The 15,818-nt window shown below is 45.1% G+C and overlaps 1 protein-coding gene across 1 annotated transcript in view; it reads left to right on the forward strand.

The window, feature by feature from the left end:
- Positions 1 to 13,848, forward strand: part of LOC103187036 (5'-AMP-activated protein kinase subunit gamma-2) — a gene marked incomplete in the record, with an annotated part of 170,814 nt that extends 156,966 nt beyond the window's left edge. Inside the window, 4 exon segments of the mRNA XM_042331967.1 lie at positions 1,203 to 1,240; positions 2,369 to 2,515; positions 3,839 to 3,932; positions 12,281 to 13,848. Coding sequence (XP_042187901.1) covers positions 1,203 to 1,240; positions 2,369 to 2,515; positions 3,839 to 3,932; positions 12,281 to 12,312 — 311 coding nt within the window.
- Positions 13,849 to 15,818: the final 1,970 nt, after the last annotated feature.

Consider the following 15,818-nt stretch of genomic DNA (forward strand, 5'->3'; position numbering starts at 1 on the left):
GCACAAATTGGCTGTCGCTTTTGCCTATACAGTACAGTCTCTGTACAGTAAAATCCTTTTGAGTATTATTATTTATTAACAAGCAAACTTGATGTTCTCAACTGTCTTATACATTGTATCTCTGATATAATGTGGTCGATATCCATAAAATCCCAATGAAACACAATAGCTGGTTTCACTCCTGCCAGCAAGTTCCTGCGCTAAAAAAACTCTGACTTCCAGGGCATCAGGTCACAGCCATCGTTACTTCCTGTGTGCAAAGCAGGAAGTGATGCGGTGACGACCTGATGATTATAGAGCGAAAACTAGCAGGCAAACGAGAGCGGGTTAGATGCAGCATGTGTAGTGAATGAGGTCCACAGTGCAACCACTTAACCAAAACTACTATAAGGAAGCCCATTATAAGAACTGCACTACGTTATGAGATTACAGTAATTACAGTTTAAAACTTTTCTTCTCATTTTCTTCATGTGTCTCATCAATGTGAGTACTCATGTTAGACTATGGTTCCACTGAATGCCGGCAGTCCCCAGCTACCACAGCCAATCGGCCATTTTCCAGTAGCTGAAAAAGTGCTGAGGGAACAACACAGCCAGTTAAAGTTGTGTCCTTGCTCAGCATCCATTGCGTGTGCTTCCATTAGTGATCAGGTGCAGAAACCTTGGCTGACTTTTCTCAGCCGCAACCTCAGTAGAGTGAAGCGCTCTGTTCACTGCCGTGGTTGAGATCAGCTAGCTAAGCGCAGATAAAAACAGGCATTTCCTTGGCTGTATGCCTGAGCACCTCACCACATGTTGAATTTCCTTATGATCTAGTTTGGAGAGCTTCAAAGGAACACTTTTTTAAAAAAATCGCAATTAAGGATATCTCCATCTGAGATCTGCACAATATTACCTTTACTTGGAAGAAATCATAATAGTAACTTAATGAAGCATTATTTTGTTGCATGTTACTTTTATATCTTACGAGTTTCAGGAAATATCTATACTTGGCATTTTGTAGTTAATAGCTATCTGCACTTCCTGTTTGTCAGTTTCATATTATTGAGGAAAGAATTGGCTCAGAACATAATTTTGGTCCTCTGCATATAACAGGAAGCATCTTAGAGTATTTGACTTGGTGTAGAATTGAGGATATTTTTTTTTCTATAGGAATTGGGAACTCTAGAACATCCTTCACATAACATTTTTTTTCTTTTGCAGGGAAAGTTGTAGATATTTATTCGAAATTTGATGTTATAGTAAGTATAACTCCTCAAGTTTCATTCAATATTTCTTATGTACACAATTTTTAAAAAAATCTTTGGAGTGCTGAGCATGCTTTGCAGCTTTCAAACAATGGACCTTCAAGTATCTGAACAACATTGTTGTGGTAATGCAATTTGGTAACAGAATATTTTGATTCTCAGAAACAAAGCAGTTTCACTTTATTATTCCATTAGCTAGTGCATGAGTAGTAATAACCCCATTCCGAAGTACGTCTTAAAAGTTACCAGTGTTGGGTGAGAAAACAGCTTAAAAAAAGTTTTAAAGGAGAATTCCTTTTCACCTAATACCTCTGCCAATTTCATACTCGAAAAGGGGAGTTTCTCCTGTAGTCCTGGCCAACAACCCCCCGGATAACATGGGTTATTCACTTCATGGCTGTTTGGAGATTATTGCTGTGCACATTGCTGCCGCATTTGTCTACAAAATAGATGCTCCACTTTGCAGTGTATCCTGTGAAGTACTTTGAAACGTCTTGCCGACGTGAAAAGCACCGTGTCAGATGCAACGATTATTTTTACTTCATTCCCATTTCCCTCTAAACCATTCAGTTGATTGTATATTCATAGCCTTTTGAGGCATTGCATTGTCCATATTCTCTCATGCATTTGTGGATTCATTTTTAACTGCTTTAGCTGTAATTTTAAGATCAATCTCTGTAATTTTAAAATCAATCCCTGTAATTTTAAAATCCCTGGATTGTTCTACTGGAGGCAAGTCAATCCCCCTATTATCTCATGAATTTTACATTTATTCTACATTTTAAAAGTGATTTTGCAAATGTTGACCATCCAGAATCTCAGTATTGGCTAAGTAATATTTAAATGCTTCCAATGGGAATGTTAGCGTAATCTCTCTGTGGGTGAGAAGGTGGAAGGAATATTTCACAACAGTTGAGGGTTTGCATCTCGAATCCACTTCTACCACATCAGATCATGGAAGAAGCATGGGGCTGTTGTGGGAGGCCACAGCTCCTCAATGGCAGCATGGTGAAAATAGGTCAGTGTCGAAATTGAGTTGCTGTCCTTCTCAGGGTTTAATATTCAAACAAAATAAGTCTTGAAAGCACAAGCGTTAAAATGGAGGTTTTATTTCTATCTCAGAATCTTGCTGCTGAGAAGACGTACAATAATCTGGATATCACTGTAACGCAAGCACTGCGGCACCGCTCTCAGTATTTTGAAGGGGTTGTGCAGTGTCACAGGCTGGAATCACTGGAAACGACAGTGGACAGGATAGTCAAAGCTGAGGTAAGGGACTTCATGAGCTAATATTTGATTGTTTCTAATGAGAATGTTAGCGTATTAACATGTGTACAGAACATATTGAAAAATGTTAGCACATCAACAATGGCTAGGTGCATAATTTTCTTTATCTGCAGAATTGTAAATTTTTCTGTAACACCTTCATTTTTTTCTGCTACAGGCAACTTTTCATTCCTTCTTTATATTTTAATGCTAATGCACTTCTTAGGTATGCAGTTTCACTTCAAAATGTTATCATAAGACATAAGCACACTTATGTCTGTTGTGATGGCCTGCTTGAATCTCATGGTGTATTGGACATTGATGTATGTGGGTTTACGTACACCCCAGTGCAATGCTGGGTGAGCGCTACATTGCCAGCTTCAGATGATATCATAAACTGAGGTCTTGTCTGCCTATTCAGGCGGATTTTAAAGATTACTATGACAGTACTCAAAAAGAGAAAGGAATTTCTCCCGGTGTCCTAGCCAGGAATCCCCCACCAAATAAAGTGGTCATTTGATTCATGGTTGTGTGCAAATTGTCTGCTGTGTTTGCCTACAAAATACATGATACTCCACTATACTGCATATTTTGCTGTAAAACACTTTGAGACATCTACTCGGTATGAAAGGTGCTATATTAAATGTAAGGATTATACATATGTGATTTGTTTTAATAGAAATTTTAATTTCCAAAATTTTAGTTCATTGTTCTTGTCACATGAACTAACTAAAATTATCTTAATCCTAGCTGAAGGAGTTTGGGGTTCCAGTATTCATGGTACTGTAACTCAGAGCTGTGTAATGTTCACTAGAGCGCACAATCTAGGCTGATAATGAATCCAGTGCAGTGCTGGGCTGGGAATGTGCTGCATTACTGGATGTACAATCCCTCAGATCGTTACATGTTAAACTTCTGCCTGTTCCGGTGGACATTAAGATCCCATGACACTAATCAAAAAGAGAAAGGATTTTTTCCTGGTATCCTGGCTAACAATTCCCCCAAATAAAATTGGTCACTCACTTACCTCATGGGTAATGGGACATTTGCTGTGCTCAAATCTTGTGTTCGCCTATAAAGTACACAGTACAGTTCATAGCAAATCTTGTGAAGGGCTTTGAGATGTCCACCCAATGAGAAAGATGCCGTATAATAATCCCTACATTTGATTTAGCGCTTTCATGTCAGGAGGATGTTTCAAAGCATATTTTCAAATACAAGAATTAACATTAGCTTTCTTTTATCTTGTTTTCTTGTGTGGTTCATGCACTGACCTTTGATACACTTAATAATAATAATGGTTTACTTTAAATTTTTGCCTTTCAGGTCCATCGACTCGTAGTGGTTGATGAGAAAGAAAGCATTGTGGGCATCGTCTCATTGTCTGACATTCTTCAGGCTCTTGTTCTCACACCAGCAGGTATAGATGCACTTTATTCCTAAGCACCTGAAGTCTGACCACTGATCCCTTCCTCAGAGCACTCAGGTAGGGTACAGCATGGCATGTTGTACCCATTCAGCTTGCTGAATCAGCATTGGCTGCCAGAAACCCCTATGCTATCTGCTGAGTGATAAACAGCGTTTTGCACGGTCAAAAAGGTGAAACTGCTTTGACGTATTGTTCTGCAACAGTTTCTCAAGACCAGGATAGATGCAAAGCTGGACAAAGTGGCTTGTGCTGCTGTACATTCTACTTATTTTGCAAGTGAGTTGAACATTCTTAAAATCCTGCTTTATGATGGTACAAGTTGACCACCACAATCCAATCTGTGCTTCATCAGATTGATGCAAAATTGATCATTAAAACCTGGAATCTCCATGTGTAGTTGGGATCCATGGAATTCTCAGTTTGGTTTGGATACTCTTAAGCATGGTGATGGGTTTCTGCATGTGCCTGACAACCGACTGACCAACAAAAAAGACACTTGCATGATATATGCAATTTGCTTACGTCTATGTCACTAGTAAGTCACTATAATCGATGCATTTCTGTCCTGTACAAGAGAACCCTATATATCTCTCAACTGAGAATAATTTTAATTGAGTTTCCATTTTCAGTTGTATCATTCTCACAGAGAGTGATACAGTTTTCAATATTTCTTAAGCACAGAAAAACTGTCTGTGGAGGAGCCATGTTCAGTCAGCACACAATCTGCTATAAGACAAAGTTAGGTAGTAGTGCAACAAATTGCATTTATATATTATATAATTATTATATAGATAACACCTTTCACATCGGGAGACTGTCCCAAGGTGCTGGATAGTTGATAATTTGTACCCAAGATGGGGGTTGGATTTGGGAAGTATGGGGGCCAAGGGAGTTGAGAAAATGACTGTGGTCAGAGGAAAATCTTGAGACAGACCTTGAAGAAGTTGAGGGAAAGAGCAAGGTGAAGGGACTCCAGGATGGAGGTACAGAGAATGTCTGAAACCAGATTATAGATTCTATATGAAAGCCTGAATGCCAATCAATGATGGTGGGGTGGGCAGGGTGGGGGACATGAAGTAGGACGAGGGTCTTGAACTCGATTCTCTGGGAATAGGAAGCTAGTGGAGCCGGGAAAGGATGGGGGTGATAGGCTTGTGGAGCAAGTGTGGGAGAGGACATGAACTGCAGAGTTCTGAATGGTGTGTGGAGGGAAGAGTTGGGAAGTCTGGCGAGCAGAGTTGGCGTAGTCTAGCCTGTACGTGATACGGAGAGCGGCAGCCTGAGGGGAGAAGTAGTAGAGGAGGCGGAAGATATTGAAGAGGTGGGGGAAAGCTGAACAGGTCAAGGCACAGATTTGGAGTTTGACAGTTGGGAGTCGAATAAACCACAGAGCTTCCGCACTGACTCCATTGAGCCTATATGCATTTAAATTTTACATTAAACCAATGGTCCTGCCCTTCAGTGTATAATTGTTTTTGAGCTTCCTCCTTGCAATCTTCAAACCAGAAACAGCATAATTGGAGAATTTGCAGTGATCTGGATCACATCACATGAAGTGACCATTAACTCTATAGTATCTTTTCTTTCTCTTCTCCCCACCCCCCCAGCAGAAATGAATACGTTTCTTTGGCTAAAAATAATCACTACACTTTGCAGTAAATCTTTTCTTTGAGAGGTTCATGCCATAACCCGTTCTGCTTAACCCCACCTCCAAAACATCACCCAGCTACGCCACAGCCTATCCCCTCATGCCGCCGAGACCCTCATCATTCATTAAACCTATGCTCGACTAAGCCAGCTTGTTGGCCTTCCCATCTCTTCCCTCCACGAGCTGCAGATATTTCAGAACTCTGCAGCTTGTTTCCTCTCCCACACCAGGCTCCGTGACCCCATCACGGGGCCCATCCCTCAGATACAGTTCCTCACCTTTAAATCCCTCCATGGCCTTGCTCCTTCCTACTTCTGTGACATGCTAACTCCATATCGACCTGTCCGCTCAGCAGCCTGCTCCATGTCCCCTGTCTGGCGCATACCACCGTCAGCGGTCGGAACTTCAGCTTCTCTGCCCCAACCCTTTGGAACTCTATCTCACATTCCCTTTGCCTTGCTCCCTTCCTTGTCCCCTTCAAGTCCCGCCTCAAGACCCTCTCCTCTTCGACCACCTCCCCTCCCCACCCCGACCCCAGCTCGGGTCTGAAATGCTGTACTCTGTCCTTGGGACGTCCTCCCGACATGAGAGGTGCTCTACAAATGTAATCTTGTTGTTGTTGTTCAAGGTCTGTCTCAAGACCCTCGTCTTTGACCGGGCCTTCGGTCACCCTTCTACCCCTACCCTTCCTGCCCTCCACCCCACCTGATTCCAACCGCCTGATTCCAACCCCCTGCTAGGGTCCAAATCCCTGACTGTCCAGCTCCTGACGTGAAAGGCGCTATACAAATGTAATTTGTTGTTGTTTGGATAATGCGATAAAGAACTATATTAAATGCAAAGATTATTATTACTAGGTACTAGCTGTACCCGTTGCAGCTACCTACACTTGTAACTAAAGAATCAAATACAGAATGTAGATTTTATGTGATACCACTTACAAACCACATACATGCCATAAATACTGTGTGTACACCTTGCATGCCTTTCTGCGTTGAAGTCAGGCAATGCTGTTCTTTGAGCGGGCAATTCATTTTGCCGTGTTCTTGCATGCCTTTCTGCGTCGAGGTCCAGCCGTGCTGTTCTTTGAGTGGGCAACTCACTTTGCCTTGCTCTTGCAGTCTTTTCAGTATTAAAGTCTAGCCATGCTGTTCTTTGTTCTTCAGTTTCATTCAATCGGCCTTCTCTCTTCTGTCTTGCATTTTTATTTGTCCTTGAAAAGCTTGATCTTCCCTTTTTAAGCATCTTCCCTTAAGATTAAGTGGGAGCACTCCTGTTCGTAGGACTCCTGGTTGGGAGGACTCCTTTTGGGAGGACTGTAGCTCCCATGACAGCCCGAAAAAACTGACATACATTTGTTGCAGAATTTTTGTAGATGTATTTTTGTAGAAGGGTGTGTGCTACTTTGTTGCAGAATATCATGCCTACCTCATATTTTGGGGCTTAATTAAAGCATTTTTTAAATATAGCTCATCAACAATATCCGAACAAAAAATGCCCATGACACTGCCGCATGCAAGACCTTTCCGATTAGGTATAAATCATGTCTCTATGTCGATCGGTTATGGCGTTACTGGCAGAGACACAGATACACACGCAGACAATATATCTTTACATTTATATAGTGCCTTTCATGTCGGGAGGACATCCCAAGGTGGTGAACAGTCCAAGGTTTGCACCTGAGTTGAGGTTGGGGCTGAGGTTGAACAGTTTTAGTATTCAAGAGATCATTAGCAATTAAAGCACCTTCAGGTTATATGAAAGATGAGACTAAAACTGACTTTTTGCAGGACTTAAGTGTAAAGCTTTCAAACCAGTGAAGACACATTTCTTTTTCAATTAAAATTAAGCTTTAGCTTTGAACACATGTTCATTTATTGTATATGTATCTGTACAAAGAAAGCAATATTGGCCATAGCATAAAGTATTTTTATTTTTGAATAAATATGATACAATCTTTCAAAGAAAATGCAGCCCAACGAATCTACTCCTTCTTAGAATATATGTTCAGCAAATGTGAACTTGAGTTATCTACAGTTACAACTTGATCCATAATGAATGGATTCAGATTGATTCCCGTTTGTTTAACAACAACAAAAACAAATTGCATTTATATAGCGCCTTTCAAGTCAGGAGACACCCAAGGCACTGGATAATCAAGGGATTGCACCCGAGTTGTGGGTTGGAATCAAGATGGGTGGAGGGCAAGGGAGATGAGGTGGGAGAATTACCAAAGGCACAGTCAAAGAGGAAATTATTGAGACAGATCTTGAAGTTGTCAAGGGAGGGGGGAGACACAGGGGATTCTGGGATGGAGTTCCAGAGACTGGGGGCAGAAAGGCTGATCATCGATGGTGGGATGGGTAGGGTGGGGAGGGACATGAATAAATATAGTGGAAAAACAATAATAATATAATATAGTCCTTACATTTGATATAGTGCCTTATCACATCTTCGAGACGTCTCAAAATGTTTCACAGAATATACTGTAAAGTGAATTGACTGTATATTTTGTGGGTGAAATTCGGCAGCCAATTGGGCATAGCAGTGTCCCACAAACAGTCATGGATTGAATGACCAAATTATTATTATTTTTTTATTGCCACTATCCAATCAGTGATCTTTGTTTCCTGTCCGAGCTCTTAGGACTGTGTTTCAATGGTGCGAAGTGATGCTATATTTCATATACAACAACGACTTGCATTTATTTGGCACCTGCGAGGTAGCCTCCCGGAGTGCTTGACAATGGCGGAGTCTGGGATCAAAAAGGAAGGTCTTTAGGCAGGATTTGAAAGTGGGGAGGGAGGGGGCAAAACGGAGGGATTAAAGGACAGAGTTTCAGGGTGTAGTGGCTGAAGGCACAGCCACTGATAGTGGAGCGATAACAGGAGGCCGGAGCCAGCCGATCGGCGGGAGCGCGTGGTGGAATGGGCGGTAAGCAAACCGGATAGGTAGGGAGGTGCGAGTATACCATAGCATACCATAGCGCGTGCGCACTATGGCTGCCGCTTTGACCCGAGACCCTCCCTCCTGCCCCCCTCCTCTCTCCCCCCAAACCCTCCCCCCTCTGCATCTCTCCCGCTCTCTCCTCCTCTCTCTCCGTCCCTCTCGTCTTCTATCCCCACTTGACCCTCCCACAACCTCCCTCTGCTCCAGCCTGGGAATCCTCCGCCGGGCTCACCGTGGCACTCGGCGTTGGCTGTCCAGCAGCAGCCACACCGACTGCCCCATTCCCCACCACACTCGCCACCCACCCCGGACACAGACCCGGGGAGTCAACCTCTCCTCCCTCATCCCCATTCCCCCCACCCCTGCCTCACAACCTGGACCCCCTCCCCTCCCACACACCCTTCTGTCAACCGCTCCCTCCACATCGGACTGCAAAATGTCCGCTCCCTCTGCAACAAGGCCCTGGTCATCAACGATCTCATCCTTGATGAGAACGTTGATATCATGGCCTTAACAGAAACCTGGCTCACCCCAGGCGACACCTTCCCCCTCACGGAGGCCACGCCACCCGGCTACACCTCCCACCACATCCCCCGCCCCAACCGCCGTGGCGGTGGTGTTGCCCTTATCTCAAGGACACCACTTGCCCTATCCCCCTACTCCTCTGGCTCTTTCCCCTCCTTTGAGCACCTCACCCTCTCCCACCCCTCATTCCTCTCCCTTAAAATCCTCCTCCTCTACCGGCCCCCTAAAACCTCTCCCACCTTCATCTCTGACATTTCAACACTCCTCACATCTCTTTGCCTCTGCTCTGATCGCCTCATCATCCTGGGCGACTTTAACCTACACTTCACCCCCTCCTGCTCCATCTCCACAGACTTCTCTTCCCTGCTCTCCTCACTCAACCTCTCCTTACACATAAACTCCCCCACTCACAGTCACGGCCACCCACTCGATTTGGTGATCACCCGGGGCCTCAGTGTCTCGGATGTCACTATTACCGACAAGGCCATCTCTGACCACTACTTCATCTCCTTCACCACCTCCACCCCCCTCCCCACCTCCACCAGACCCACCACCATCTTCTACCGCCCTTGGAAGAAGTTACCCCCACAATCCCTAACCGATGCCTTGGAGTCCTCTGAACTCCTCTCCCTCTGGCCTTCAACCCTCACCGACCCCTCTTCTCCTCTCTCCCTCCTCCACAATACCCTCTCCTCCACACTCGATACTCTTGCCCCCATCACTTCCCGCACTGTCTCCTACTCCCGCTCCTCCCCCTGGTACACCACCCACCTCCGCTCACTGAAAAGCCAGGTGCGGGCTGCTGAACGCACCTGTGTCAAATCTGGCCTAACGGTCCACCGACAAATCTGGCTGGACCTCCTCAAAATTTACCGCTCCACTCTAGCCTCGGCCAAGTCGTCCTTCTACTCCAGGATAATCCTGGAGGCGAAGAACAACCCCAGGCTACTGTTTTCCACCACAACCCGACTCCTCCGTCCCCCCCGCCACCCCGCGCAGGTCATCTCCTCCAACCTTCACTGCGAGGAGATGCTGGATTTCCTTGAATCCAAGATCAAGGGAATCCGCTCCGCGGTCACTTCCCCTCCAACTTCCACCAACCCCCCACCCCCTCCCTCCCACACTCCGACTCCTACCCATCCTCCCCTACACACCTTCGTACCCGTTTCCCCACCCTCTGTCACTGAACTCATCCTATCCCTAAAACCAACCACCTGCTCCCTTGACCCCATCCCCACTCCACTCCTTATCTCCCAGCTCCACTTTCTTGCCCCACATATCACTGACATCATCAACCTGTCCCTCTCCTCTGGCTCTGTCCCCATTCCATTAAAAACTGCCATCATCACGCCCACCCTGAAAAAACCCTCCCTTGATGCGTCGCAGCTATCAAGCTACCGGCCCATCTCCAACCTCCCCTTTCTCTCCAAGGTCTTGGAAAGAGTTGTCGCCTCCCAACTGCGCTCTTTCCTTTCCACCCATTCTCTTTTCGAACCCCTTCAGTCAGGTTTCCGTGCTGCCCATAGCACAGAAACTGCCCTGGTCAAGGTCACCAATGATATCCTGACCATCTGTGACCAGGGCTCCCTCTGTCTCCTCGTCCTCCTCGACCTATCGGCAGCATTCGATACGGTCGACCACGCTATCCTACTCCACCGCTTGTCCTCCCACCTCAACCTTCAAGGCACTGTCCTTGAATGGTTTAGGTCGTACCTTTCTCACCGTCTTCACTTTGTCTCAACGAATGGCTTCTCCTCCACCCCCCGTACTGTCTCATGTGGTGTCCCTCAGGGCTCTGTCCTCGGTCCCCTCCTCTTCACCCTCTATATGCTCCCCCTTGGTGACATCATCCGCAGACATGGGTTAACTTCCACATGTATGCGGATGACACCCAACTCTACCTTTCCTCCTCTACTCTCAACTCCACGACCACCGATGTCCTGACAGCCTGCCTGTCCGACATCGAGTCCTGGACGAGAGACAACTTTCTTCAGCTCAACGTGCGAAAAACCGAGGCCCTCCTGATTGGCTCACGTCAGCGCCTCCGCACCTCAGGCGCTGACACCATCAGCATCCAAGGCTGCACTCTCCACCTCTCAAAGCCAGTCAGGAACCTCGGCGTTTTGTTCGACCCTGAGCTGTCCTTTCTCCCTCACATCCGCACCACAACTGGCACCGCCTTCCATCACCTCCGGAACATCGCCAGACTACGGCATTACCTCACCCCTCACGCTGCTGAAACCCTGGTTCACGCCTTTGTCACCTCAAGGCTGGACTATGGGAACTCTCTCCTCGCCGGCCTTCCCGCCACCTCCCTCCACAAGCTGCAGGTCATTCAGAACTCTGCAGCTCGTGTACTGTCCCGCACCAGGCTTCGGGACCACATCACTCCCACCCTCGCTCGCCTCCACTGGCTCCCCATCCCCCAGAGGATTGATTTCAAGATCCTCATCCTCACCTACAAGGCCATTCACGGCCTTGCTCCCTCCTACCTCTCCAACCTACTATCCCCCTACCTACCTGCCCGTACCCTCCGTTCCTCCGGCTCCGGTCTGCTCCACGTCCCCCGCCCCAACCGCCCTACCATCGGTGGCCGGGCCTTCAGCCCCGAGGCTCTGGAACTCCATTCCCCAGTGCCTTCGCCGCCTCCTCCCTTTCCTCCTTCAAGGCCGGTCTCAAAACCTTTCTCTTTGACCGAGCCTTCAGCTCCCCTCTCGACTCTCTTCCCCCTTCTCGCTCCCTCCCATCCCTCCCCTCACCCTGACCATTTCCCCCCTCCTCGCTCCCTCCCCTCACCCTGACCATTTCCCCCCTGCTCGGGTCATGACCCAACTGTGCAGCGCCTTGGGACGTCCTCCTGACGTGAAAGGCGCTTTATAAATGGAATCTTGTTGTTGTTGTTGTATATGAGGAGATTTCAAAACGAGTGAGAGGATCTTGAAATCGATCCGTTCAGTAATTGGGAACCAGTGCAGCCTGGCAAGGACTGGTGTGATGGGGGGATGGAGTTTTGTGCAGGTGAGAATCCGGGCGGTGGGGTTCTGGATTGTATTTTGCTTATGGTGGATCTGGGGAAGTCCAGCAAGGAGGGCATTGGAATAGTCCAGACGGGAAATGACGAAGCCATGGACGAGGGAATACATATTGCACATAAGTATTCTAATTTAACAATTTTTTTCAGAAACAATTTGAATAAGTTATATGTTATAATTTACAGGTTCTATAAGAAAGGACAGCATTGCAGAATGACAGACTACAATGGCCATTGAAGGTGCCTGAAAAGAACTGCTTCAAGTTTCTTTTCTATTTGGGGCCAGATGAGTGCTGACGACAACAGAGAAGGCACAAGATCATGCTGCCGAGAAAGAGAAAAAGTTGTAACCAAACACTGTAGCTGGATCTAGAATGTATTTAAGTGACAACATCTGAATTCAAATCGTTGTGGTGTGTTCATATTCACTAAACACCTGCATTGGAAACGATTGTAATGATACAATTGTAAGAGATTTTGCAAGACTTTATTTTGCAAAAATGATTAGTAACAAGAAGTAAAGATATTTTAACTATGCTTTAAAGCCAGAATTGATTGAAATGGCTGTTTATTTGGACAGTTTGTAAGAAAATGTCATGACTCGGGTGGGTACCTACCAGCTAGCCCCACTTTATGAATATTTGGGACATAGTCATGAAAAATCAAACTGCAAATTGAGTTTGGACCTGCTATTGACAGTTACATGTCCATATATACATCATAAACCTCCAGTTTAACAGGAGCATGCAATGAGAATACTGTTGCTGTATGTAGTGTAAATAGGAAGTTATTGCGAGAAAAAGTGCCAGAGAAAGGTATATTTTTCTGTGTATGAAAATGTAAAATTATGTTTGTACGATTGCAGATTTAATTTTTGTAAATTATATTGTGGCATATATTGTTTTCATATGGTTGGAAAGATGGGTGGGGATGTTTTGTCTATAGATGCACAAAGGCATGAAATGACACTATAATAGAGATTTTTGTGTGGGTGTGGCGGGGGGGGAAATCGATAAAGAAATGATATTTGTTGCCATTGTGCAAATTTGTTGGGAACGAAAAGAAATACTTGGAGCAAAACCTTGTCAAAGTAATAATGCACTTTAAACAGAGGCTCATTGATGGTGTAGTGAATTGACAGGAACTGAAAATGAAACTTGCTTGGTAGCACATTTAAGTATCTCGTAAGTAAACTATACACAGATTGGAGTTTTGGTGTGCAATTGAGTTAAGCAAACAAAACAATAATTAACGTTTCAGTGAGACAAACTTCCTGAGAACTTTTTAATCAATTAGATTCCATAGCTGTTGAAAGTAATATTTGAAGATTTGAATCTTGTATTTTCTTTCTTCTCCTCTCCCACCCAAAACATTTTGTAAAAAAAAAATAACTTTTAGATCACTGGTGATGATTCAGTAATGTCAATGAATTCTGTACTTCCATACTCATAAGGATTGTGTAATATAAAATAGCAGTGTGTAGGACAAGAATGGGCATCATTTAAATCCTTGAAACCTGAGGTGCATAAATGTGTCCTACATAACCAACTTTCATCTACATACGTTTGGCAAGGCCCTCTGGAAGTTTGCTCATCCCAGAACTAATTGAAGTTTCTCTAGCCCATTTTATCAGGGCTGATCAAGTTTGCATCACTGTGTTGCAATTTTAAGTGCCATTAAACTGTTTTAATCTAAAAGTGATGTGAACTGGATTCTAAATGTAGCATATTAAAACACATATTGTATCCTTTAAATGCTGTCCTTGGTTACTTCAGTACATTATCATATGTATAGGGTACATATTTATCATTAATTTTGAATAAACAAATCAGGTTTGACAAGTGCAGCTAAATGGGATCACTAAATGGGACCAATTTGCATTTCCACAAAGCAATGCCCCACAAAGGGCCACCAGAAGCATAAATTTGCAGCACAGAAGGCCATTCAGCCCACCAAATCTAGGTTGGCTCTTTTGAAAATGATTCTTTCAGTCCCATTTACCTGCCCTTTCTCTCCCCCCCCCCCCCCCCCCCCCCATCCATATCTCGTAAATTTACTTCCTTTTTAATAATAACAATAATCCTTGCACTTGATATAGTGATCATTGATAAGGCGCTATATCCCAACTCTTCCCTCCATAAGCTGCAGATCATCCAGTACTCTGTAGGCCGTGTCCTCTCCTGCACCAAGCTCAGTGACCGTATCACCCCCATCCTCGCCCATCACATAGGATACAGTTCAAGATCCTGGGCCTCACCTTCAAAGCCCTCCATGGCCTTGCTTCCCCCACCCCGCCTCTGTGACCTCATAACCCACTACCAACCTGCCTGCTCCCTCCGCTCAGCGGGCTCCGGCCTGATTCACGTCCCCCGCCTCGCCCACCCCACCATTGGTGGGCGGGACTTCAGCTACTCTGCCCCCACCCTCTGGAACTCTATCCCGCATTCCTCCGCCTCGTCCCTTCCCTTCTTCAAGACCCGTCCCGAGACCCTCCTCTTCGACCGTGAAGGATCACCCTCCTTCCCCCACCGCCTGCCCTCCACCCACCCCGATCCTGACCCCCAGCTCGGGTCCAAAACACTGATTGTCCAGCACCTTCGGAAGTCCTCCCAACATCAAAGGCACTCTACAATGTACTTTTTTTGTTGCGATGTCGTAAAAGCGCTTCAGAGAATATATTGTAAAGTGTATTTTGTGGGCGAAATATGGCAGCCAATAGCAGTTTCCCACAGAAAGTCGTGGATTGCATGTCTGCATTTTGCAGGGGGGTGGTGGAATATTACCCCTGGAAAACGATCTGCCAACCAACTAACAACGGAGTTTCTACTTACTGCCAGGTAAACAAAGGCAGGTGGAGCAGAGAAACTTACCCAACATTTCTCCCTGCTGGGAATCAAACCCAGGTCCTCTCACTTGAAAGGCGAGGAACCAATATACTACAAGAGTTATAAGCGTTCCTTTTTGAAGGCTATTATGGATTCTGCCTCTACCACCTCTGAGACAACTCACTTCCATATCCTAAAATCTGTGCATGCGTGAAAAAAAATTCTAACCTCTTCCTCATTTGCCAGTTTGCTAACTATTTTCACATCCAATTTGGGTGCGATTTTGTTGAACAAGTAAACCTCACATAAATTGTATCAGTTGGGACCATACATTTAATACAACTTAGGGGAAGTATGAGTTATGGAAACTTATAAATAATAATATTCCCTGCATTTGAAAAAGCACTTTATCACATCTTTGAGATATCTCAAAACGCTTCACAAAATATACTGTAAAGTGAATTGACCCAATATTTTGTGTGCGAGATAATTCAACAGGATTTGGGCAGATGTACGATTTAGGCGACTTATACGATTTATACATACATACAGGCTTATTCGAGATTTACTGTACTGTAAGGTGTCCAATTTTAAACTTAAACCTGCAAAACGTCTCCCCCAACCCCGAAGACTTTTTCTTACACCGCTTCAAAAAAGCATTAACCTAAATGTCCTCTCCGCTACCCATATAGGAGGCAACGAATACTATGTGAATATTTGGGTTACTTTGGGGCTTGTGTTTCATTTGACTTTGGGCTACAAACCAGCAGTATTTTATTCTCTGGCCAGACCCTGACTCACCGGCTGCTGCTCAAAATGGCGGCTGCGTTGTCCCTTTCAAATAATTTTTCCACTGTGCGTGGCGCTGCTGTTATTACTTTTCCAATAAACGAGCCATC

Source organism: Callorhinchus milii, unplaced genomic scaffold (assembly GCF_018977255.1).
Source record: "Callorhinchus milii isolate IMCB2004 unplaced genomic scaffold, IMCB_Cmil_1.0 Scaffold2, whole genome shotgun sequence".
Taxonomy (NCBI): domain Eukaryota; kingdom Metazoa; phylum Chordata; class Chondrichthyes; order Chimaeriformes; family Callorhinchidae; genus Callorhinchus; species Callorhinchus milii.